At 38.2% G+C, this 26,431-nt stretch overlaps 3 protein-coding genes across 6 annotated transcripts in view; 1 reads left to right on the forward strand and 2 right to left on the reverse strand.

Moving 5' to 3' along the window:
• Nucleotides 1-18,404, forward strand: part of TFB1M (transcription factor B1, mitochondrial) — a 28,482-nt gene extending 10,078 nt beyond the window's left edge. Inside the window, exons 6-8 of one of the 2 annotated variants that reach the window (XM_061378594.1) lie at nucleotides 3,043-3,162; nucleotides 14,725-14,852; nucleotides 17,454-18,404. In XM_061378594.1, the coding sequence (XP_061234578.1) occupies nucleotides 3,043-3,162; nucleotides 14,725-14,852; nucleotides 17,454-17,703 (498 nt within the window). In that variant the 3' untranslated portion in view covers nucleotides 17,704-18,404. The remainder of the gene's footprint in view (nucleotides 1-3,042; nucleotides 3,163-14,724; nucleotides 14,853-17,453) is intronic. The other variant, XM_061378595.1, reaches the window with a different exon arrangement.
• Nucleotides 7,980-8,760, reverse strand: CLDN20 (claudin 20). The gene has a single exon (XM_061378523.1). The coding sequence runs from the start codon at nucleotides 8,758-8,760 to the stop codon at nucleotides 8,101-8,103; it is 660 nt and encodes a 219-aa protein (XP_061234507.1). The 3' UTR covers nucleotides 7,980-8,100.
• The window catches only part of TIAM2 (TIAM Rac1 associated GEF 2), a 137,330-nt gene continuing 129,228 nt past the window's right edge, over nucleotides 18,330-26,431 (reverse strand). For all 3 annotated transcript variants that reach the window (XM_061378593.1, XM_061378591.1, XM_061378592.1), the window contains 7 exons: nucleotides 25,906-26,024; nucleotides 24,694-24,802; nucleotides 22,967-23,025; nucleotides 22,026-22,131; nucleotides 21,174-21,261; nucleotides 20,475-20,629; nucleotides 18,330-19,609 (listed from right to left, as the gene is read on the reverse strand). In XM_061378593.1, the coding sequence (XP_061234577.1) occupies nucleotides 18,954-19,609; nucleotides 20,475-20,629; nucleotides 21,174-21,261; nucleotides 22,026-22,131; nucleotides 22,967-23,025; nucleotides 24,694-24,802; nucleotides 25,906-26,024 (1,292 nt within the window). In that variant the 3' untranslated portion in view covers nucleotides 18,330-18,953. The remainder of the gene's footprint in view (nucleotides 19,610-20,474; nucleotides 20,630-21,173; nucleotides 21,262-22,025; nucleotides 22,132-22,966; nucleotides 23,026-24,693; nucleotides 24,803-25,905; nucleotides 26,025-26,431) is intronic.

The following is a 26,431-nucleotide window of genomic DNA, read 5'->3' on the forward strand; positions in this document are numbered from 1 at the left end:
TCAGTACAAGGAAATAGAGAACAATGTCATGCATATAAGTTGCTACTGATATTTTGTGTCTGTGGTTTGATATTATTGAAAGGGAAACGTATTATACCCATAAGTTTGATGTCCTCAGTCGTGTTTCTAGGCTTAGAGTATAAATATCAAAGAAGTCTCAGTGTACATGCCATAAACTCTGCAGAAGGGTAGGAAGCTGTCATGGAATGAAGCCATGTGCTTTATCATCAGTTAGGATAAATTGATGTGAACAGTAAGAAAATAAAGTATTATTTGTGGTCAAGCTCAGTTTTGCTAGTGTAACAGTAGAAAATACTTTTGCCCTTGTTGCAGTGGTATTTTCCTGCTCTTTTTCCTTGTAGTGCAGGTATGCTGGCATGAGTTATGTCAGTACAGACCACCCTGTTCTGATATGATTTGATTAAATCAATTACAACTTGGTTGATGAGAGCCAGCAGTTGTTATATGCCAAATTCTGAGACCTGTTAATGAGCATAAGGCCAGATATTCACAGCAGTAAAAAGGGTACTTTTAAGTGTTGAGCAGATTATTTTTGTCTCTCTGTAGTTTAAATTAGTAAATTGGTTAGTTACCTTGTGGATAAGAATTTTTACCTTGCCTCAGATTCCTCAGACCCAGCCCTCTGTCACCTCAGTGTGCAACCTGGGCTGTGTACTTCGAGGCCCACTTCCATTAAAATGAGGTGTATTTTAGTTCAACTAGGAGATTGTTGTCAGTCTCTTAATTCTGAGTAAAACTGGGTAGGGAATAGATTGCCTGAACTGCTCTCCCAAAATGATCTGCCAGCTGGGAGGTGGGGTACCTAGAAGACAGGCGTGTAGAATGCTTAATCGTTTTGTATCTAACGCTGCTGTCTATTTAGAATGCTAGGCAAAAGGTGCTAATGAAGTAGAAAACAATTCAGATCTTTGAGGAGTAAACAGAAGAAAAATTACTATTATGTTTTCATAACTGATACAGGTTGGACATAGATACTTGCATTCTAAAATAGTTGTTTTGCAGAAAGTGGTTTATGTACTAAAATGTATTTAGTATTCCTTTATATGGTCAGCTTTGACAGTCTTGTTCTTCAGGTAGGTTCATTACTGTGACAGATATTGTAGATTCTTTGCTAATGGTTTTTTAATACGCATTTATGAAAAGCACAATTGTATGGTATAGCTTATTGAAGAAAAACAGTCGTTCCTGAAGTTAGTCAGTGGTTGATAGTGAGCAGCATTAAAAGAGATGTCAGGTACCACTGGACTGTATTAAGCTTCAGAATCTTTGTTGTGCTTCATGCCTTGCAAAAATTTTAATAGAATGTTTCCTAGTTAGCTGAACTTCGGCATGTGTTCATATGCAGTTTCAGATGCTATCCGTATTTTAAATGTAGGAACTAACTAAATTTTGAGAACTGGGGAGAAAATAAACCAAACCTACAAAAATAGGATGTTACAGAAGTATGAGGACAAACTTTTTACCAGGGCCTCTTACAACAGGACAAGGGGTAATGGTTTTAAACTAAAAAGGGTAGGTTTAGACTACATAAGGAAGAAATGTTTTACAATGCAAGTGGTGAAACACTGGAACAGGTTGCCCAGATAAATACCCCATCCCTGGAAACATTCAAGGTCAGGTTGGATGGGAGTGTGAGCAACCTGATCCTAGTTGAGGATGACCCTGCTTATTGCAAGGTGGCTGGACTAGATGACCTTTAAAGGTCCTTTCCAACCCAAACCCTTCTGTGATTCTATTCTCGTCGTTTTTGTGTTCCTGGAGCAATGTCATACACAAGCATGTTCTTGCTGATGTGGATTGAAGTAGTTTTAGATGTTACTGCCCAGAGGTGAATTTTAAGTTATACCTTCTGCCTGAGGCTCATTACATGGGTTTTGTGGGAAGACTGTCTTGTTTAAATTGACATTGGAAAGACTACAGGCAATGTCATTAGGTCTGCTTCATTTGTAATTCAGAGGTGAAGGAAGTGTGTAGACTTTGCAGGCTGGCTTGGTTTTTGTTTCGGTTTTGTTTCGGTTTTGTTTCGGTGGGGTTTGTTTTTTTTCAGAGAATAATAACGGTGGATAGGGAGGGTTTTATTATGTAGGTTTTCTCTGAAATGATGACAGTAGTTTTAAATGCTGATGTAGGCAAAAAACACCGAGCTGAAGCCATGTAATGTACAGATATTGCCAGATATGCAAATTGGTTTTCATATTTCATTTTTTTTATTAAGGTACTGCTAAATAAGAATAGGAATCTTGAAAATTCTGTTTCTGAATAGTGCGATATCTTTTACCATTTGAGACTTGTCTTACTGGATGCTTTTTTTGTTTCAACTTTGTGCTAGCAGAAAACAGAGAACATGTTTCTTGCCAGGTTAAGAAAGTGTAGGCGACTTCTGTCCAGGCTACTGTTTTGATAATCTTTGTTAGAAATCTCTTGGGAAAATCAGAGGAATGCTAAAATGAGCATATTAAGTATTAAATGCTCTTACTGTTTGGTATGCTAAATTTATGTAAAGTAGATCCAGCTTCCTTGCATATATTGTAAGTGTATACCAGTCAATAATGTAGAAAATTTTATTTTCTATCTGATTCTGAGTTTATGGAGCTTTATTTTATCTTAAAGAGGAAAAAAGCAGTATTATTTGATACAGAAACAGTAGAAAAAAAGGCTGTGAGAATATATCAGCTAATATGATTGTTTTCAATCCTGCAGTCAGAATAGTTTTAATTTTCTCTTGTGCTCCCACAGAATTATTTGACATCCATTAAGTTCTGCAAAAGTTCAAGGAGCATCTTTTCACATGCATTTGATTGCAGGACATAGGTTGTAAATCAGCATGGTATTTTAGTGAAATGCTGCTATGCTGGAGGGAAAAAATCTAGATCAACTGGGCATAGACTTTGACACAAGTTTTTAACAATCGTTTGCTTTAGTTTGTCTTAGCCTTTGATTATACTGAAAATCAAACTTTAATGTAGCTCACCGCATGTAAATCTGTGAAACTGAATTGACTGTGTTTTGATTCTTCAATAGAGGCTTACAGCTAATCCAGGAGGTAAGCAGCGTAGCAGGCTGTCCATCATGTCTCAGCATCTCTGCACTGTTGAAAACTGTTTCGTGATTCCAGGTGAAGCTTTTGTTCCAAAGCCGGAGGTAAACTTTGATTATTTCTTCTGGGGCTTTTTTGTTCATTTGTTAGTCAAACAGTGTATCTGATTTTGAGTAAGGAACATAGGTGCTGTAGTTCATCTCCATACTATGAAGTGATGTGATTTTCCTGTAAACAAAACATACTTGCTTCAAGAAGGTGCTTTTCTTTTTGGTTATGGAGAACTTGGCTTTGGCCTTCAAGCTTGTCTGCAACATTAGAATACTTCTTTGGGTGCTTCTGAAAAGCTGATCAGGATTTTATGATACGATACTTCGTTAGGATTGTAGCATCTTTGGAAAGCCTACAGTTTTACAGTTTGCATTTATAAACAGTTTGGGAATTATGCCTAGAAAAGTTGATGGGTCTTTTGAAAGACCCTGGTAAATAAAAGCTTTTCATTTGTCATCTTTGTCAAAGATCTCTAATTTTACCATGTCTGTAATCTTTAGATTCCACCCTACTCATCTTTAGCATATTTAACTCCCTCCTATTCACTATAGCACTTTGTCAGTTACATCCCACTGCCTATTTAAAAAAGTAATGATCTTTTCTCCCTTTGTTCTTGAGTGGAGAACAGCCTCTTTGCTGTCTTATTATCTGCTGTTTTTATTAATAGCCATTATGATTATAGGAGTCAAAAATTAATAAACTGTATTTTGGGCAAGAATGTACCTTATTTGTTTGTTTGTTATGTAAAAATGTGTGCCTGACACTTGAGTGGGGTCTGTTTTCCCTGAATGCATGCGGAATTGTACTGTTCTGTTTCAGAAATTAACTTTCAGCTTCTGAAAGTTCCTCTTAAACTGATTAGTTCAGCTTATCAGTACATATCACTTCTCCCTTATTGCAGTCTATTTCCTAGTCTTTTTACTCTTCAGGCTTACCTCTTGAGAACCTTTGGAAGGTTATTCTCTTTTTATCATAGAATCATAGAATAGTTAGGGTTGGAAAGGACCTCAAGATCATCTAGTTCCAATCCCCCTGCCATGGGCAGGGACACCTCACACTAAATCATGTCACCCAAGGCTTTGTCCAGCCTGGCCTTGAACACTGCCAGGGATGGAGCATTCAGAGATGGAACTTTCCTGGGCACCCCGTCCCAGTGCCTCAGCATTCTCACAGTAAAGAACTTCCTCCTTATAGCCAATCTAAACTTCCCCTTTTTAAGTTTTAACCCGTTACCTTGTCCTATCACTCCAGTCCCTAATGAAGAGCCCCTCCCCAGCATCCTGTAGGCCCCCTTCAGATGCTGGAAGGCTGCTATGAGGTCTCCATGCAGCCTTCTCTTCTCCAGTCTGAACAGCCCCAACTTTCTCAGCCTGTGTTCATACAGGAGGTGCTCCAGTCTCCTGATCATCCTCGTGGCCCTCCTCTGGACTTGTTCCAACAGCTCCATGTCCTTTTTTATGTTGAGGACACCAGAACTGTGCACAATACTCCAAGTGAGGTCTCACAAGAGCAGAATAGAGGGGCAGGATCGCCTCCTTCGACCTGCTGATCATGCTCCTTTTGATGCAGCCCAGGATATGGTTGGCTTTCTGGGCTGCGAGCGCACACTGAAGCCGGATCATGTTCATTTTCTCATCAACCAGTGCCCCCTTCTCCACAGGGCTGCTCTGAATCTCTTCTCTGCCCAACCTGTAGCTGTGCCTGGGATTGCTCCGACCCAGTTGTAGGACCTTGCACTTAGCATGGTTGAACTTCGTAAGGTTGGCATCAGCCCACCTTACAAGCGTGTCAGGGTCCCTCTGGATAGCCCCTGTGGATTTATCACAATAAATTAGAAGGCCTCTATCTGGGCATGTTCTGATGATAATTTAAAGTTTTGTTACTATGTTTTGAGCAAGTAATTGATCAAGTATGTTCAGTTATTAATCGTGACAGCAGTCTGTTATGAAGAAAAATGACCATGCTTAAGACATTTTTTGCTTTACATTTTTAGATTGGTGGTGTAGACTTTTTCCTGTCTCCTAGGTGAATGAAACATAAATTCAGTATATCATATCCCTTTTAAATATGTGAAAAAATCTCCAGTAAGGTCAAAATTCTACTTTTATGGTGGTTTTTTAGTTGTGGATGCAATGTAAGGGCATTTATGTAGACAAAAATCTTGTGCAGATGGTACCTCAGAATTAGGAAGCTATACTGGATATTCCCATTTTCCTGTGCTAAAAAGACCACAATTGGTTGAGGGATAGGTAACTCATAGAATTGGGACAAATGTTTTAGTATACGCAAAATCCTACAGTCAGCTGGTGCTCTGTTGAATAAAAAAGTCAGTACCACTAAAGGCAAGCGTATCTTTATTTGATGTATTTCTTTGACTTAATACCATTTGTATTGCAAAAGCAGAAAGTACAAATTATTCAGACAGACCTAGCACCTGCTTTCAATATATTTTATTTCCTTCAGACTTCTCTTTTACGTGGATCTTCTGCTTTGTCCCTGTTCTTTTAGCTGTATACTGACATGTGGGTTTAGATATTTCCATTTCTGATAAAATCTTTTGTTTTCATGGACAGCTCTTCAGCATGTTTTGAACAAGATGGCTCAGTGTTTGATTTTTGTTTCATAGGTGTATGAAGAAGTTTAGGTACTTCTGTATAAAATTTACTGCTTTTGTAACCAATTAATACTTCATTTTGCTTATAGTTTGCAATTCTTCCATTTCACTTATGCCCTCCTCTAAAAATGCTGTTGGTTCTTATTTTACAGTGTTAATTTTAATTCACATACATAGCAATGATCATACATCAGTGTCATGTCAACCGCCTGGAGAGGTGGAGATGCATGTTTTTGGGAATGAGTTGTTTACCTCATTTGCTCATGAATGAGTAGTATTTCAACAATACTATGAATGTTGAGACCCAAAGGCCCTTGGTTTATGGAGTGGAATGGTGCTGCACAGCACTGTCTTAAGCAAAAGAAAATTTGGCTTTTTGGTCAGCCTGGAGAAGAGAAGGCTGCGTGGAGACCTCATAGCAGCCTTCCAGTATCTGAAGGGGGCCTAGAGGGATGCTGGGGGGGGACTCTTCATTAGGGACTGGAGTGATAGGACAAGGGGTAGCGGGTTAAAACCTATACAGGGGAAGTTTAGATTGGATATAAGGAGGAAATTCTTTCCTGTTAGGGTGGTGAGGCACTGGAATAGGTTGCCCAGGGAGGTTGTGAATGCTCCATCCCTGGCAGCGTTCAAGGCCAGGTTGGACGAGGCCTTGGGTGACATGGTTTAGTGTGAGGTATCCCTGTTCATGACAGGGGCATTGGAACTTGATGATCTTGAGGTCCTTTCCAACCCTAACTATTCTATGATTCTAAGTCTGCAGTGCTGAATAACTAGTGATACTAGCATTAGGATTAGTACAAAACAAGCTCCTTGACGAATGCATAGGAAACTCAAAGCAATTGTGTAACATTAGTAACACAAGCAAGATGTAATTCCATTCTATGTGTATTAGAATAAAGCCTCTTTACACATTAGATGCATAAAACATTCCACTTTCTCAAATGCTATAACAAAACGTCTTTTTCCATCAAACTATACATACAATGTTAAGGCCCCTTTATACTGTTTTAGTGAATTTCAAGCTAATAATATGGGAAATGAAAGTTGTATATAAATAAATAGCAGTTAGTCATGTTAAATGACTTGTCCAGCATTATCGTATTCCTAAATTTAAAGGCCTGTATTATATCCCTTTCATTCTCTTACCTGTGCTAGCAAATTCACATCAATTTAATTCTCATGCAGATAGACCGTACTCTGCCAGAGATCAGTACAAAACAAAATCTGTGTGTTGGAAGAAAAGGTTAAAGGATCTAAGATTATTAATCAAAATCAGGGAGTTACTTGTCTCCTTATCACCACTGTAGATTACCTTTTACACTAACAAAATATGTGGGTGTGGGCCTGAAACAGAGTGATAATTAAGTGATAATTAAGAAGACTTACAAAGTTCTTTTAGAAGGCCAGAAACCTAGAAGACAATAAATGGTAGCTATATTATTTGGGCTGTTAAAAGCTACTTTGAGGAAGTATAAGCCAGAATGTTTCCAGATTTTTCTTGAACATAGATTATTTAGTTTGTATCCTGTATGTTACAGTTTGCATGTGTTTTCATAGTCGTGGTTACATTTCTGTTGTTGTATTGCTCCTCAAATCTAACCTTCATTGTGTAGTGATAGATTAGTAGCTATTGATAAATATTGAGTAGACATTTCTTTAAGAATAATAAATGAAACCCACAGCAGGTGGCAATTTGGGGTGGGAGAGCCATTTTTGGCAAGATCTGAATGGTACTGCTGATTCTTCAGCCTGATATGCAGCATATACAATGCAGTTGAGGTTTGGGGCTTACGGGGGTTTGGTGGCGGTTTAGTTTTGAGGGTTTTGTGTGTGTTTTTTTGTTTTGCATTTTAAGAAATCTAGTTACTGAGGCAATTTAGAACTGAAAATGAAAGGCAGATTGGTCTGCTATTTAAAAACCATTCAGTTTGGCTCCTTGGACAAAGGGTGGTTGGGGGGGGGCTTCCTTGCACCATAATTAAAGATCAAAATGTAAAATACGCTATAAAACGTTATATGTTACTGATAGCCTGATTTGCTAAATAAAAGACAGTTTTTAAGCATCTCTGCTGTAAGAAGTCATCAGTACATTAACTGTACTGTCAGTTATGTTTTAAAATAGTTCCTGTTTTCTTCAGTAAATGTTACTTGGAAAGTCACACAGAATGGTTTAAAAAATCAGCAGGAAAGTACTCTTGTAGCAGACTTAAGCATTATTTCTTAATTTTGTTCTATTTGTGAATGCCACTATAAATTGAGTACTTTGCTTAAACATAACTTCAGCTCAGATGTAAGTGCTATGTTATACATTCTTTGAAATAATCAAACTACACTTAGCACAAAAAATGGCATCAACGGATAGAAATAACTGTATTTACACATAGTCCTTCAGGTTGTAGGCTGTGTTGCTCTCCTGCTCTGTAGATGGGAAATGGTGCTGCTTTGGAGGGTAAATCCATGCTCCTTGCTGCTTTTTAAAACATGAAGTGCAGAAGATAACACCTGCGGTAAGCAGAAACCCTGCTGAAATAAATCCTGTATAAACTGCTCCTCCCGGTTCATGTTTACTGCTCTCTGGAATGGTCTGGTCCAGAAAATTTGAAATAATTTCTCTTGTATACCAGGATGTTGGTACTAATCCAGAAATTCCTGCAAGAATGAAGCAAACTCCTCCAGCAAAACAAGCATGACTTTTGCTGTCAGTGTCCCCTCCCAACTTTGTGCACTTCATTCCAACTGTAGTGATGCAGATCCCAAAGGCCGATAAGATACATGACAGTACCATGGTGGTCCGTGCAGCTTGGATGTAGATGGGGAGAGAGAGAACGGAGTATTTTAGGGTACAGCTAAACATCCCAGTGCTGTACCATGTGCAGTCCATCCAAAGTCCTTGCATCTGTGTTATAGCTGTTATGATATTTGAACCAACATCTGCATTTACCTTCCAGTTTGGTAGCAGGGTGGCTGTGATATCTCCAAAAACACCAAACAAAGCCAGAATAAAAGCAAAGAACTGCAGACTTGCTGATGCCATGTTGATTATCTGCTGTCACCTTTTGTCTGCCCTCTCTCTCTTGTAAATGAATGTAACTGGTCGGTAGCTTCGTAGCCAAGGCTGTAGCCCTGTGTAACAGGGAGGAAGGGGAGGGAGGAGAAATGCGAGGGGGAAAGAAAAATAAATCAGCAAACCACAAAAGCTTACATTTAAAATTAGAGCTATCTGAATGAATATCTGAACATGACTCTGAAGCAGTGAGAGCAGCCGAGCAGCTGTACACAAGGTACTTGAGCATAAATGATGGCAAATGGGACAGTGTTTTAGAATTGCATGTAACAAGGAGCTGCTGCCCTTTCCTACATGATTGCAAGCCATCAGGCAAAACTTATTTTACTCTAGGTGTTTATAGTAATAGCATGCAGATTGCAGGCTTGCTAGACAAATATACATTGTCAGTGGAATATTAGAAACTTGCAGATTAGAAATCATTGCAGAAAAACACTGTGGTAGAAAATATATTCTACTCTTCAAGTACCTTCCTTAAATGTGCTTATGGCTGTAGTCAGTTCCTGTTGACTATTTTATAACAATGAATATTGATAATATTTTCTTTTGTTTGAAGAGTGGTTAAAGGTAACCCTTTATTTCAGTTATTTTAATACTGTCTGTTCTTTGTTTAATAACTTACAACATTTCCTGGGTTTGAAGGGGAATAAGATTGAATTTATTTTTTTCAGTATTTTCACAATTAAGTCATGTGACTTTTGTAAATCAATATTTTATTTTCAGTCAGTGATTCTCAGTTCTTGACTTAGAGGAGCAGTATCAGTCACTTACCTGTCTGAAAGAATTTGCAAATTTGCTATGAAGTGGCAGTTTTAAAAATTCATTAAGAAAATGCTCCCTGCTATTCCTGCATAAAGAGTCAAATTTCATTTGCCAGATGAGAACGTTTTAGGCAGTATGATAACTGCACCTGGGAAAACAGAACCATTGCTGTTACAGCAGCTGGACCGTTGGGACAGCAGGTGAAGAACAATGGTTTTAGACCCCGGTAAGGAGGATTAGAAATGGTGGCCTGCCTTTCAAGTGGGTCTGTGTAATTGGCAAGTTTTGTCTTTTATCAGAGTGATAACAAAGGGCAGTCCTCTGTCTGGATTATGCTTCCTGAGACATTCTCTCTAAATATGAACAATAATATTAAAATTGCTCTTTAGCATTAGAACTTTTTTGAAAAGCTGTGGTAAGAAGGGTTAAGGTTGAAATAAGTGGAACACAGTTATTTGTCGCGTTGTACTCATTTCATTATATGTAAGACAAAGTTTTGATCAATATATATCAGTATTGGGGGGCATTACATAACATGTAATACTCTAATTTATATATTATACTTAGCCAGGTAATTGTTCAAGGATGTGCTCACTTTGTCCAGCATACATCCATTTAAAAATTATTATAGTTAATTATTTGACTATTCACAGCTACTTATTCTTAAAATCTTACTTCAAAGACATTGCCTATTTCCAAATCCCTTAATTTTGTTCAGACTGAAGAGTATGTTGTTTGCTGTATCAGGCCAATGAGAAAGATGACTTAACTTTCTTTACAGAAGGAACTGACATGTCTTGGTAGCTCAGAACTCGTTCAAAAGCATATTTTGGAACAGCTAATCAGGGTCTTGAGTTAGCTTTTTTCATTGCTTCCTTTTCAAATTTCAGCGTATAAAAACACACGAGCATAAACGCAAATCACTGCAAGTGGTAGTCATACATTACATTTAATGGGATGAACCAAAGTAAAGGCAAATAAATCTAAGTATATGCACTGCAAGTGTAATAAAAATAGAGTTATGTTTCATTCCTGGTTTTGTAGCACTTACTGCTGGATGTGAGGTCTGAGATGTTTTCTTCACTGGAGACGTCCTAGAAAAATGCAGTTTTTCTTGAATGGAACTGTCCTTTCTCATATAAAACTGCATTAGCAAAATTTCTTGGAATGTTGTTTTTTTTCTCTTCTCTACAGCAAGTGCATTACTGCTGTTTGTTCGCTCTCTTAGTTCCATCCACCCGAGAATAAAGGAGTACTTTGTTTAATGAGTTTTGTTTGACAAAATGCTCAGTAAGGGAAAGCAAAGAGATTATGGAGGAAAACACATAGAGGCCCTTAGTCCTAAATACATAATGATATCCAGGTTCTGTGGTGAAAGCTCTGGGTTCTATGATGAAAACTGTGAGCAGTGATTAAAAGGAATAAAATCTTGGGAATCCAGAAACTGTAGACTTAGGGACTGGGGGGTGAGAGGGTGGGTTAGACGCTGAGGGGGGAGGGTAGGTTTCATTTAAGTTGAACTGAGACCCAGAGAGTTTTGTTGTTTGTCGGTTGTTGGGTTTTTTTGGGTTGGGTTTTTTTTTTTTCATCACAGATAATCTTATTAAGAGTTTAAATATCCTGGGAAAGAACAATGCAATTTGTTTTAACTTGTAATTGGAACAGCAGGGCATTTCTATTCAAGTACACTTTTTGCTTATGTATTCTTAGTAGCCTTAGCCTTCTGTAGGTCATTCTATATCTTATTACCTTTGTATGCGTCTGTATAAAAGGATGAAAGGATAAAGCTGCTTGAAAGGCTTGTGTGGTAACCGCACCACATCAAAGAAGTGTCCTTGACAATTTGCTGTGTTAAATCAAGAAGTTAGGAGAAAAATCTTGCTGACTGCAGCATTGATATATACACATGGGTTCTGCACCTGACTTCTAGCTTCCTGTGATCCTGTTTGTGATCCTAGTATGAATGGAGTAATTACAAAGCTGTTCTTACAGAGGAATTAGATTATTGCTGTTAGTATAGTGGCACAGTTATTTTCTGCTGAAAAGTGAACCAGAATGAAGCCTTTGCATCAGAACAAGGTTGCTAAGAGGTACACATACGTGGTGTTAGACGTAACATTTATCTGTAGTAGACAGATAAAATGCTGGTACTGAACATTTAGCTGGTGAGCGTGCTTGCTTAGAAGTGTCTTAGTAAGATCTCAAGCAGTCTGTTTTAATGAAGTTGTAATATGCTGCTTAGGTTTCAGTTCCCTGTGAGGAAACTGTAGCTTGAAAAAGGATCTTTGGGTTTCTTTTAATACAGCCCTGTTGCAAGATACATGTATTGCCCATCACGAGACCCTTATTTGTCAAGAATTATTAAGTAAAAATTGACTCATTTAAGCTTATTCTGATTTATAGTGTTGGTTTCACCACTACCTGTACAGTAGGGCAGCAGGCTTCTCTGAATTAAATTGTGTTCTTTCTACCCTACCAGAACGTAAACCTTCAATGTCCAGATACCTTAAGCCAGCAAGGGGAGAATAATTGCCATAGTACTGACAGTTCAGGGTATATCAGTTGAGTAATAGTCATATTAATTATGAGGCGAGAATTGAGTATTGTTTTGTAAATATGTCTGACATACTTGGTAGGGTGCAAAAGAAAAGTTTTACTGGTAAAATTATCAGCAAATTAATGTATGCTGTTGTGTAGTCTGCTGGCTTTCATAATTCTACTCTATGCATATTGAAAAGGTTAGAGAAAAATAGCGTGTATAATTTTAAAGGAGTGGCCAATTACAAGCAAAAAGCTTTCCCCTGTATCTGTTGCTATAGTAACCAGGCAGCTTTCCTGGGGTCCAAAGAAAACAGCATTTATAATGGAACAAATGATGAAAAGTGCTGTGTTTTGTTTCAGAAGCAGAAATTATTGCCCATTGGCCTTGAGATTACAAATGGAGCTGTTTTTCTGTTAAACTGTACACTGCATGTAGATGGTCTTCTTTTTTTTTCTTCAGAAATTTTTGTTAAAGGTGCAGCTCCAGCTCTCAGAGAGACCTCATATATCACCTGTGAGCAGTTCTGCAAATCTGAGGTCTCAAAAGGTCTTTCTGGTTGTTTTCTTATCCCTGATTTTGTGGAGAAAATACTTTGTTTCATTTCTTGACTAAAGCATAGGTAAATGTATACATGTGTGAATGAAAGCCTACAGTATGTCTGTGAAGACAGCTGGTTGGTTATGTGAAATATGTATTTGCCCTGTTGTGCCTGTGTCAACACAAGGTTTTGCTGCCTTCCTGTGGTCTCCCTGACAGGTATCAGCAACCTGTGGCAAAGGTCGAAATTCAGAAACTGCTTTGGAAAACAAGTTTATGTGTCTTTCACTGCAGATTCCATATGTCAAATTTTCTTTGTTACATAATTTTAAAATAAGTTCTTGTATCATTACATTTTAATAATATATGGGGTTTTTTTTTTCCTATCTTACTCTTAGCTCTAGCTTTCAGAAAAGGTGGAAAACCAGAAAAAAACATTATCTGTAACATCTACTTAGGTTACCACTGCTGATACTGGAAACTCACGGTAGTTTTTTTTCATCAGCACCGTTAATCAGTGGTTATTTCCTTTTCTTAGCCAGTATTTTTGTTCGGCTTCATAAGTTCTGTCTACGTGAAGAAACTTGTTGAAAGCAAATACAGTACCTCTGCTCTTGAAGCAGTTGTAGCGGATGGATGTATTTGACAGCTGAGCTGTTTCCACTGAAAGTACAATGTGGATGAATGGCACTTATGTGCCAGAAGAATATGTCCACATCAGAGGCTACTTAATTGATCAGAGGCTATTTAATTGATTTAAAAACCCTCCACAAACTTAGAGCAGTTTTGGTTAAAGCGGTAGAAAAAAAACACCTCACTTTTTTGAAGTACTCTTTTAACTATGGGTTTTCTCAAACAATTGGTACACTGAGAGTGTGCTTGGAACAAAAGGTGTTCTTTGGTCTATCTCTTATTTCAGCCAGAACAAGCACGTCTTCAGTTTAATGTGACATCATAGACTGTTCTATGAATGACAATATTGGCTTTCAGATGTTTTAAAAAGATGGATTATTTTTTGTCCATCATACTAGCAATCATTTTTAATAAGAAACTGAATATTTTTAAAAGTCTGGAACTTAAAAATTTTGTAGTCATACAGTACCAGTACTTGTAGAAAGTTGATATGATAGTTGACTTGATATAAATTGTCAGTGTACTTCTTCACAGGAATTTTTCATTTATATTGTTAATATCTAGTATGGAAAGCAGACTGCTTTACTTGGTGTTGTGCAGAACTAGATTTTTAGCGCAGCCTCTGTTTTTTTAATACAGAAGTCTGAATTTAGGGCATCTTTTGTGTAATGCATTATCTCTATAACTGCATGACATACATATATATATAAAACCCCAAAATATGTATCTATGTTTTCAGACACAGGGAAAGTAACTATTTTGTGCACAGATCTGATTTAGAACTATAAAAAATAAAACAAAGTTGAAAAAGATCTTTGTAGAATTATTTCAATATAATTTTGTATGAACTGTGATACACACTATAAACACAGAGTTGTATGGTCACTTAAAATGGGTGCAAACCTATTTTTACCTACCATTCCTTTAAATGGGCAAGAATTTTACACTGGTAGTATGCTGAAAACTTAATTCCTTGGCTTACATTTGAGAAAAGCCCTAGAGCAACAGAAAACATATAGGGAATGGGTTTGATTTCTAATTATAATACCAATTTCCTCCAGCTGCCCTTCAGCCTGTATATTGAATATTGCTTAATTTATGTATCATGTCAGAATTATCTCGCGGAAGGATTTGAAGAACAGAGTGCTAATTACTTTACAGATTACATAGAAGTTGTTCTAGATTGAGGAAGTGCCATGGGGAAAAAGGTACTGAGTATTAATGGCATGTGAGCTAATTGGAAATATGTAGATAAGTACGACTAAAATTCTGTAGGGCCGTGAAATTTGAGCAGAATTGCTATATTCAAATACCATGACATTTGTCACTGCAGTTACGTTACCTGTCACAATAATGTCTTCCTATGTTCTGCCTGTTTCCTAAAGTCTAGCTGGTTAACATAGAAATAATGTGTCTCAGAGGAATATACCTACTCAAATTTCTCTTTCTTTTCCATATAGGTGGATGTGGCTGTGGTGCATTTCACTCCACTGGTGCAACCAAAGATAGAGCAGCCGTTTGAACTCGTAGAAAAAGTGGTTCGAAGTGTTTTTCAGTTTAGAAGAAAATACTGCTTCCGTGGACTTGAGTAAGGATCTCTTATGATAAGGTTTTTGAAAATGCATCGGCACTTGTAGCTATACATTTGATTTTGTTCCTCCCATTTTAAATTTGTCATCATAGTTTATCAGATCTTTCCATTTCTGACTAATTTCTGGAGACAAAGTATGAGATGAATCTCTGCTGTAATTATGTAATAATTATTGTGTGGTTTTGTTAGTGTAATTCAGATTGTTAAAATCACTAGGATAAATTACTGATAGTTTTATGTCTTGGAAAGAAGTGAACAAAAACTATGGCATTTTTTGGTTGAGTTACAAAATGAAAGTGTCAAAATTCAGAACCAAAGGTGGCAGCATGAAGCATTGCCTGTGGGAAATTTTACTTATTTGGGGTTAACGTCAAAAGGTTAAATTCTTTCTGTGCTTGCCCTTTTATAGAGTTCTTACTGACTCTTTAAAAATCCCTGGTTTACTGAGGGAATTTACTAGGTTCTTTAAGCGATGTGAGAAAGCTGCAGTCTGTTCACCAAGGATCCTGTTAAAACTCCAGCATGGCCATGTGTCTGGCTTGGTGTGGGAAAAACCCAGCATTCAGCATTGTAGAATGTGGGAGAGAGCTGCTGTTAGGACTAGAGGTGTGCTGTTGCAGGGTGGGCTAGCTGAATGTCATTGGGCATGGTCTTGGCCCTCATGTAGTCCAGAGTTAGGAAGGATGCCACCTTATGGAACTACAAGTCTTAACTATTACTATTTTAAAGGTGATTATAGAAATTTTGTGGGGTTGTTATTTTTTCTTGAAGTAGTAAATGCCATTGATGTAATGGAGGCAGACACTGGATCTAAAACTAGTATTAATTTACCTGTGTTAAGGTTTGAGGTAGTTAGAAAATGATGTAGTCAATCTCTAGATCAGTTTGATTTACAGGATGGTGGTTTGGGTTTTTTATTTTGTTGGGTTTTTTCTCATTTCAGTTGACAGTGTAAGCAGAAGGCATGTGCAGTCAGCATATCTAATTTATGTAGAATATATTTGGCAAAGTTAAAAAAAAACAACAAACCAACTAATCTCAATGGCTACTAACTGCTCAGTGGGTTTTTTTTTGAGGTCAGGAGCGGGAGCCTGAACTTTCGCACATCACGTATCCCATAGCAACTTGTGCTTTAGTCCTAGTGTGCAGCTAAGAAATACAATCCTCTTATTCTTCAGCTGACTTGAAAAAATAGCACATTTTGGTGTGTAGTAACTCTGAGTTCATTATAAGGTATTTGTCTACGTATCTATCACATATACTGTACAAAACCAAGGTAATAGAATCAGTTGACATTTGTGTGTAAATTCTGGGATTGGAGATAGTGTATAAAGCTATTAAATCCAGAAATGTATTGTAGCTCAAGTTGCTGTTCATGGACATTTATGAGATGGTTCTGTACATAAAAGGTGATTAAACATTTTTGGCTTCAGATACCTCTTTTAACTAGCAAATCGAAGAAGGTTAAGGAAGGATATCAAAATAGGGATTGGGCCATTTTAACCTTGTTGCCCTAGATGCTGAAATAATGGAGACATTTTTGACCAAGGCCTGGAGTAGCCAATACTTGAAACCAGGTTATTCCTAGAAGTTCTATCATTCTCTTGTCATTTTAAACCCTTTCTTAACTTTGTATTCCATCTGCTCACCAAGAGCCACTTATTGTTTACTTGTACAAAACATTTTGAGTAGCTTGTCCAGCCAACCTGTGGAACACAGCTAGGGCTGTGGGGGTGTTAATGTATTAGGTGCATAGCATTTTCAGGTCTTAAGTATGTATGACAGAGGTAGATAATTTGAAAATTGAGACCTGCACATCAACCATGTGCAAATTATCTGCCTTCCTGACCCATTGTAGACTGAGAACTACTGCTAATAAGAGCCAGTACTTTCAGTAGTTTGCATTTTGTAGTATGCATTTTTATGAGACATTAAAATTACTCAAACTAATACTGTTCATTGAAATTTAGGGAACTTGTGAGAGAGGGGTGCTAATGCATCTGGTGACAGAGTAGATGATTAACTGTGACTCTGTGAACAGTGACAGCTGAAAACAAAATCTAGGACTCCTAGCACATACTCCAAGTTCTAAATATTAAAAAGTGAATGATAATTCATTTCTTCCTCCTTGTTTGTTTTTTTTTTCCTGGCATTAGAATTATAGTATTAATGACAAATGATAATAATATTTTTCCCACTGGAATAAAACACCTACTTACCATGAAAGTCATATGGTTTGGATCTGATCTGTTTTCCAGTTTAATCTGTTGTTGCTCTCTAAATATGAGGTGACTTCTAACTCTGTGGCTGTATCTGCACCCAAACCTCCCTTTAAACACATGCATGTTTGTTCTGCTGTGTTAGCATACAATTAATATATATGCTTTTCTATGTTGTCATAATTTGCAGAAAAAGGGCCCTTACATATTTCCATTTGCTTAGAAAATGAGCTATATTGAGTGCTAAAGCTAAAATAATTACATACTTAATATAGGTTTACTATTAAGTACATTCTTAAAATGATTCTGTTACACTTAAGAGAAACTGAATTGCCTGTCTGAACTCTGAATTTGATTGTCTTCTCCCCACATCTTTTAGGACCTTGTTTCCTGAAAGTGGACGTTTGAAAAGAACAGAACATCTGATGATGACAGCAAATGTTGATCCAACTCTGCGTCCTTTTCAGCTCTCCATGTCGCAATTTAGAAATCTCTGCAATACATACAGGAAAATGTGTGATGAAGACCCTAGCCTTTTTGTGTACAATTATAGAGAAGAACTGAAGGAAAAGAAGAGAAGAAAATTACTTAAAAGTACTGAAGAGACTGAAGAGGAAAATGAGCTGTAACAGCTGTAACTGCAGCAGACTGATTTTTTTATTAGTTTTAACTCCTTAATCTAGAGGTGTTGATTGAGTAAAAGGAGGCTTACATATTCCTACATCTCTGCAGGGTTGGAAGAATTGCTTTTGAGAAAGTGGTGGAGAGAAAGGGCTTTCCCATTTTATTTATTCATTCCATTAGCTGCAGACAAAAGTGAAAAGATAGTCCAGTTACAAGGTACCTACAGGGTTTTTTTACTTCAGGGGAATGGCTAGAACATACCAAGAACAAGGTATGTTGTAAGACATGTAATTAGGTTGGGATGCTTCTGAAATAACTTGAGTTCTGTATGAACGAAAGTGCATTATTAAAATGTAAGAAAAAATACTTTTCATCCTTCAGCATGTAGACAGTATTTGTGGTGTTTTGTGCTCTTTTTATCCTGGAACAGCCTACTGTGCAGGGTAACTGAAAAAAACAAAAGCCAAAACTCTTGTATAAATATACTCAAGTGACAGGCTTACAGGAGGGTAAAGTGCACAGATTGTCTCAAGGTCTGCTAATACTCTTCTCATTTATGCAAAAGCAAATAATTTGGGATTTAAAGCTCCAACTAGGGAAAAGCAGCATGATAAAGAGTACAGAACATGGCTAAGTACAATACTTATTTGTCTTTTACTGTACAGGCTGGTATAGAAAATAAAAAATACAGTCAAATAAAAGATTACAGGCCAAGCTTTGTTTTTGTATTTACACATATGTATAAAGTATAAACAGCATCTTGAACCTTACAAAAATGAAATTCTTGCACTGCTGTGCACTAAAACACATTAAAATAACTTAATTCTGCTTTAAATAAAGCAAAAATGAAAACCAAAGAACTAAAATGCCCAAGGTATTGAAAAATTCATTTTGCAATGCTGCTTCCCAATGTAAACCCTTTTGCCACTCGCTAGCACCTTTTCCACATTACTTACTTAATCTACTAATGAGGCCATCCTTCCCCTCCCCTGGAATACTACATCATCTTAATAACTGCTTGAAAGAGATGAACTAATTTACAGACCTTGGCTAACTTAACCTATTTTTGAACCACAATAAATTAAAATAACTTAAGCATCCTTTACAGCTGTTTTTGTGGAAAAATGTCTTAGTGCACAAAATCAGAGAGAAGTTTTCCTGCAGCTTCCATGAATTTACTAGTTTTAAAGCAAAATACGTTTGTTGAATTTTACGTGGACTTCAAATGAATATTTTAAATATAGTGCTTAGAAAGCTAGGATTTCCCATGCCTCTCTGCCGCAGCTTCATAAAAACAGTCCTCATTAACTACAGATGTTAAACTCTGGACGCTAAATTCTCTCTCTAAAATAGAGTTCAGATCCAGATTTGCAGCATCAGAGTGACTGTCGAGGGACTGGTGGCGTTCTTGCATTGCCATTAAAGTTCCCCTGTTGCGTTTTGTGCTGTTTACTTTTCTCTTCACTGGGCAGAAATGGCCACGCACGAGCTTTGGATGCTCATGCATGTCTCCTGTCTCAAAGTCATCTCCTTCCTCATTTTCAGCAGCCTGATCCCGTTCAGAGTCAGTACTTGGCTCCTCTGAAATTTTCAGCCGTTGGAACTGTATTTCAATGTCTTTTGTAGGGCTGCCCTTCTTTAGGTTTCGATAGTCCTCATCATCATCATCATCACTGAGAATATCAGATTCTTTGACAAGAGCATTAGAAAAGTCAGATGCACAGCTCTGTACGTGTTTATCGAGAGATGAATTTTTGGGCTCCTGTATGCTGTCAGTGGTGTGGCAGCTGCTGCTCTGAGTACTGCTGCTTAGGCTGCACTCATCAGAGTCCTGGCAAGTGCCCTTCCCTGGATCACCGTTCCACTCACTACTGGATGAATTCTTCAGTACCTTCAAGGACCTCGTGGAAGCTGTGCAGAAGAAAAAGACAGGTTTATTTTCGCAGCAGAACATCAGCTGGTTATACTGTTTGTCTCAATCACCCGCTTGCAATGACAGTGTCCATAGTCTCATTTGATAATCACCCCAGGTCCGATGTGGCAGCATTCTTTCCTACTTTGTTAAGTTTTTTTTAAAAAGCTACTTTGCCCATATCATCCAGTGCGATCCCATGGAGTTTTCATTCCAGCTACCCCAGGGCTCCATGCTTGCCTTCATGTGTACTATATACAAAATCTTCCAAAATTGTAGTTATGATTTATACACTTATGCATGAAAGCAAGATTGATTCAGGCACCGCAAGCACTGGAGGGCCAGACTGTAGGTGGAGGTTGAGCTGTCCTGGTTCCTGTGATGTTACGGGGATTTTATAGACAACTGATCAGATGGCAAACTTGAAATATTAGGAGCTACTCATTTAACTAAAATGTTTAAAGCCTGTACTTAACGAGGGTAGCTGCTGGGATGCCAGCTTAGTGCACTGAAAGAAGCAAGACTCCTGCCTTTTGCCAGTTGTTTTAGCTCTAAATGTTATCAGGGCTGAGTTAGGTAACAAAAGGGAACCCAGAGGAAAGAACACTAATACTGCATGCCAAAGGGAGTCTGTTTCTTCCCAACACAATTAATTTGGGCCTCATTAAGTCTTCCCTTAAGAGAGCTAATGACACAGCACAGTGTGGGGGGATGGAAAGCCTGCTTATCTCCTCTAGCCTTTGCCATACACTGAGTGGTGGTGAAATTCTACCATGACACACTACAGTCATGGTGGTAACTGCAAACCTTCTGCCAGTGCTGGAGAACAGACTCCATTTTTCACGTTGAGAATACCTTTCTTACCCAGTTTGGCTGTTGCAGGTACACGGTTCTTGAGTGGAACAAGGCGATCTTTATTTGTTTTCTCCAGCGGTAGCTCACATTTTATGTGGCGTCTGAAATTCTCCCGCAAAATAGAACGGATCACCTTCACAATGTTAGTCTTGTTCTCACAGTCACTGCAAGTTTAAGGAAACAGGTAACTTAATTCCCCCCCTCTGAAGAAGACACTACTGGGATAAAGCTTGCTTGCCTTCTTTCTGCTGACATGCTTTAGTGCGGTGGGGTTTTTCAGTAACTTGCTTTAGGAGTGGTTTTGCAGCTAACATCTTTAAGTCTTACTAGGCATTTCACACACTTCAAGATCTTAGTTACTTCCCCTTAGACAAATAGCCGGAAAGGTAACTTAAGGCCTTAAGTGGCCTTTGTCAGAAAGTAATTTCTGCTAAGCAACTGAGACTCTGATAAAAACAGTTACTTTGTCCATTTCACAGTGGAACTTATGATCATATGTCTGCAGATTTCTGACACTGGATCCCTGTACCAAATTCCCTCCAATTTCAAGCTGTTACACTTTATGCAGTTAAACACTGGCATAGTGCCTGGATTCAGGGAGAGATGCATTGGAAGTGCTAATGCAAGGGTCATGGCAGGGGAAAATATATATAATATTTTAATTCCATTAATGTGATTCATCAAATACAACCTTCGTGTAAAACTTACCTGCTGCACAACTGAAAAATTGTTTCTGGCCTGCCTTCCAGTTCTGACTTGGTGTGAATCAGTTCCCAGATACAGCTGTTCTCTGTTCCTGCACATGGAAGAAAGCATTATTTCTGTATATACTTCACAAAACCTTTGTCATCAGAAAGATGAGTGTAGAGCTCCTTCACTCCTGAAGGTAGTGTTAACATAGCCATGGGTGGATCCACAGAAGATCTCACCCAAGATGGAACCCAAAGGAAAGTCTCCTGAACTCTTCTGTTGCAGCAGCCTAGCGCTCCCTTTAAAAGGTGCTTCCTTGGAGAGTTGCTTTTCCCTTTCTTACTCCTTTTTGCTGCTTTCCAGCCTTAAACGCCCGCTCCAAGGTGCACAATGCATTGAATTTTCCTCTAAATACCTAGTGTCACCTTTTACAGAAGATACAGAACGGGATAGGATCATAAACATCAACTCAAAGGGAGAATAAAAGCGCAGCCCTCTACTACCTTAGATTACAGTCATCTTTCCCACATTTGGAAAAACAGAAGGGTCAGCCCACACACAGTGTAAAGGCATCATCAGGACATCAACCATGGTAAATCACCACCTGTTCTGGTATCTTTTCATTGTGGATTTCCATTCTGTCATTCCTTTACATCATGTTGCATCTTCCTGAACTTGTGGAAGAACCCAACATACCAAATGAAGAAAGTCTGTTAATGTATCAAGCTCCCCTGCATGAAAGACACAACAGCAGATGGTATTTTCTCTGCACCTGCCTGTTTCCAGAGGCTCCAGAAAGACATAGAAGAAACAGTATTACGAAATCCTAGAAGGCATTCAATCCTAAAGTATTCAGATCAAGGGGATTACCTGCTGTGTTCCCCAGTCGAACTTGAAGGGCAGATAAAGGAATCAGCCAACGAAATTTAAATGGATCCAAGTCACCATAATTATGTACAGCACGAACATTAGTAGGCTGCAAAAAGAAAAACAATCAAGGATATTTCCAAGAAGTAAAAAAACTGGGTGGGTTTTTTTTGAATTACTCTTGAAGACTTGCCTCTGAAAAGAAACCAAATTTATTAGACTTTGGTACCCTAATATGTGCTTGCAAATGTAGCTGAAATGGTGATAGACACAACATTTGGAATTTGTAATAGCTTCAACTTTTAAAAGCACTTGTTTTTAATGGATAAAAATAATACTTTCCATATTGGTACTACTAGTGAACAAGCCTTCCATGAAGGAACCTGCAGACTGTTGATTAGCAGAATGCATTAATCATGTAGCTGCTGCTGCTGCTACTTTTAGAGCCCCTCCGTCTGTTATGATAACCTTGGTGCAGTACTTCACCACTGGTACTCAGAATATGCAAACTTGACTTCAGCATTCCAGTTTTTTAAATGGGGGACAGAGGAGGTTGTGTTTATAATGCCCCTTTTCCTTCCCTTCCAGGGTGATCAAGTGTCTATAAGCAGAGGTTTTTAGCCTATGCACTATGTTAAGGAGGCCATTACAAATGCCATCTGAAAGAATGAATGATTCCTACATGGCAATGTTTCATATTCCACCTGATAAAATTAAATTGGGGCTCATACAGAGAAGATGTTGCTGCTTACAAAGTAACAAAAATACTTATGGGTACACAGATACTGACGCACTTGTTCTGGCTGTGATAGGTAAAATTCCAGCCTAGTAAGGGAAGGTGGTGTCACCACAGTCACTCCCCTTCAACGCTGGTATTGTGCATGACACACTGCAATAGGATCCTGTGCTTAAACACCCACCAATGCCACTGATACCTAACTTACCATTTTCTTTTTCAGTTTGTAGTTCTCCTTATACACCAGTATTACAGCCCTCTTAAAAACTAAAAAAGAAATCAGAAAAGGAAAACTTAATTACAGGTGTAATATTCAATGCAATGAAAATATTGGCTCAGAGAAGCTGTTTATTGTAGTCATGGGAATGTGAAGGATGAGATAAGCAAATGGATTTAAAAGCACCTGCCCTGCATTAAAATGGCAACTAGTTTTTTCATCCTACACTTGTTCATGCAATGGCAGTATTATTTCCTTAGATTTTGTTCTGAACATTTAGGATTAAGCCATTCTGCACATCTATTCTGAAATTAGCAGCAACTTGTCTCCTGTAAATCATCACATAAACAAATATAGCAGATGTAGGTTAGATGTAAAAATTCGGATTTCCTTTTTGTAATCAGAAAGGCCTATACAGCAAGGGAATGCCATGTAAAAGGACACCAAGTCTGTTCTTCCTGCAGTTCAGCATTTGTTTTGTTGGAAACTCAAACATCTCAATTCCTCCTTTTCCATCTGCAGGAATTCTCTGGCTTCCACAACATATGACTGGAGTGGCTTACTAATGTTACCTAATCTTTCAGCTTCCAGGGAGGCAGGGACATGTTCTCTCTCAGCTGTAAGGAGGAACAGAAACATGGGGGCATTGAAGTTGCAGGGAGCTAAGGGATGGCTCTACAGAGCAGTACCAGAGTCCAGACTGGACTTTAGGGCAGTATAGCTCTGCTTGTGAATCCATGTTTCCTTCCAGTGAAAGAGGAGAGAGGGATGATGATATGCAGTTGTCATCCCTACATGAAGCCTGGATGCAACCATAGCAAGCATAGCATTAACCCTAGAGCTTGTCAGTTTCCTTCAGTTCCATATTAGGTACATTTTCTAAGCTGCCCACATAAGGTTTAAAGTGAGAATAAAATTTGGTTTCCCAACTGGCAGATGATCAGTCTAAGTTAAGCATCAGGCCAGAGTCCTTTCATTCATACGTGTCCTTCTGGGAAGTGTCTGGCATACACAGATCATCAAGAAGCTCATCCAAGGAATCTGGCACATAGTTACTGTTTGTTCTGTTAGAAGCAACCCGTTTCCAACCCATCATGCTTCTGAGGGAAGAAGTGCATGACAGCCCTGAGAAAGACAAACTTGTGTCTTGTCAACCCAGAGTTGTTCTGTCATTGTTTATCCAGTGACATTTTGGACAAGTGGCTAAGATGTTTCACTGAAAGATTTAATTACTTAGGAAATTATTAAATGATTACTAGTATGTATACTGTTAAATAAAACTCTTGTTTGTATGCTCTCATTTCCACATCCATTTTTCAGGTGAAAATAATCTGAATGGGGATTTTGATGCAGTAATTGTAACGCAGAAGCTACACAAGAGTATAATAAACCATGATTTTTCTACCAGCCTCCTTCCTAAGCTTAATTTATCAGATTGCTCTAATGACAATATTGCCTCTTGAAAATCGCTGGTTTCCATGCTTTACATATAGGCAGGAGAGCAGCTGAGGCTGGCTCACAGAGCAACCCACAACAGCAAACGAATGGAAACCTTTCTCATATTAGGAAATATGACTATGCACTTTTTCAGATGTAAGTCTGCCCTAGATATCACACGGCTACAGGGAAAGGAGCTGGTGGCTTCCACCTTGTTGGAAGATTTAATGTGGTAATCTTTAGATTTGAAAGAGCGGAGAGTCATTAAGGAAGATACTTACCAAACACTGTAAGTTCAAGATCTTTTCTTGCTTTGCCCAGCGATGGGAAAGGATTCAGCCAGGAAACTGTGGAATGCATCAGAAGTTCTCCCATTGAAAGCTCTGTTACCTGTATTAAAACAGTAGATAATACGTGAGTGAAACATTAATGAGTACATATCAATAACTTTAAGGATCTATGTTTTCATTATGTATGTACAGAGAGAAAGGCAAAGAGATCTGTACTAAAGAAGGATAAGCATGAGTTAATTCCCTTTTTAAAATAGGTTAACAGCTGTAAAAAGTAATAGCCCCTAAGTTATGGAACCTGGATAGAAGTTCTTACTATTAATAACTTAGAAGAATATTAAGTACATCAGATGATCTGTCATTTACATATAGCCAGTTCTGAACTGGCTGATTTATTAGCTGTAAGTATCTTTAATTTCTATAGAGTAATTAGTATTAATGACACTGCCAATGGCAGAATTAATGGAGGTCTTGTACTCTGGGGCTGCTTTCTTCTGTGGGACAACATGACACTGTGAAGAATCTCCCAGGCTGTCAAGTTGTGTTTCTCCATAAATGATGAAATACCGAGCAGCCAATGGGAGCAATCTGGTGCTTTTACTAGGAGGAAATAAAACAACTGAGCCAACATCTCTCATATTTGATCTCCACCTTCATGAATTTCATCTGCTTATAATTGTTTGATGTAAACGGCTAAGTTGAGACCTTGCTGCCCCAGTTCTGGGAGATGCGTGCACACAGTCTGTTTAACTAATGGTTTTTGCTCTGACAAATACCCATGGATGCCTCAGCACTGGAAGTGTAGAGAATGAGAATAACAGACCTCAGTGTGAAATCCCTTGAATTGCCATTTTCATTTATACGGGTGAAAAAAAACCCTTAAGAATTCTATAGCATAAAACCTGAATTCCTTGGGGCATGGATAATCCCTGCAACATTTGAGAAGATTTTTCCTACTGAAAACTGTATCTACTCCTGCTCGCAATTCTTGTCAGTCCAGAAGGCGTCTCTGGCAGCTGTCTGAAAATTTTACCGTAACCTACTGACAAAAAGAAACTCCACAGGCAGATATGAAACAGAAGTTAAAATATTAAAGGAAAATGGAGGAAGCCCAGCACAAATAAGTTGACAAAATCAACTTCAGGGAGAGATAAAGACCCAGTGGCAAGTGAGATGAATAAAAAGTGCTGCTCCTTCTCTTACCTCCTTCTCTGTTCCACTTTGATCTGCAACCAGTTGGTCAAATACAGTGCCATAATCTTCATATATCTTCTGCATCTCATTGATGTGACTTGCTACTTTTTCCATTGCCTTTAGTGCTTCTACAAGGTTTAAAAATTTCATAGACAACTGTGTAATTCAATTGTATTTTCTAAACGTGGCATTTTTTATTGAATTCCACTTGAGGCAGGCAAAATGACCCAATGTCCCCAAGGTTCGGTGGATGGTATTTTCTCATAGCAACAGTGGAAGAAATGCTTCCTGATCAGGGTAAGTGAAAAATGCTCATGTGGTGTCATAAGTGCCTGGAAAGATTTCAGTAGTATTCCAGTGACAAGCCTCAGATGTTTATAGCAGATACTTATAGAACATGATAGTAACCACACTTAAGTTTTGCGTCTTGTATATATAGGGCCATTTGGCTCACCACAAAATGGACAAAGAAATACAGTGCTAGATTGTACAAGCTCCCTATAGACTGTATGTATAAAATAAATGCTAGTGGCCA

The sequence above is a fragment of the Neopsephotus bourkii genome, unplaced genomic scaffold (assembly GCF_033783945.1).
Source record: "Neopsephotus bourkii isolate Nb327-2 ecotype Australia unplaced genomic scaffold, CSIRO-AGI_Nbou_v1 NB_1767, whole genome shotgun sequence".
In the NCBI taxonomy this organism is placed as follows: domain Eukaryota; kingdom Metazoa; phylum Chordata; class Aves; order Psittaciformes; family Psittacidae; genus Neopsephotus; species Neopsephotus bourkii.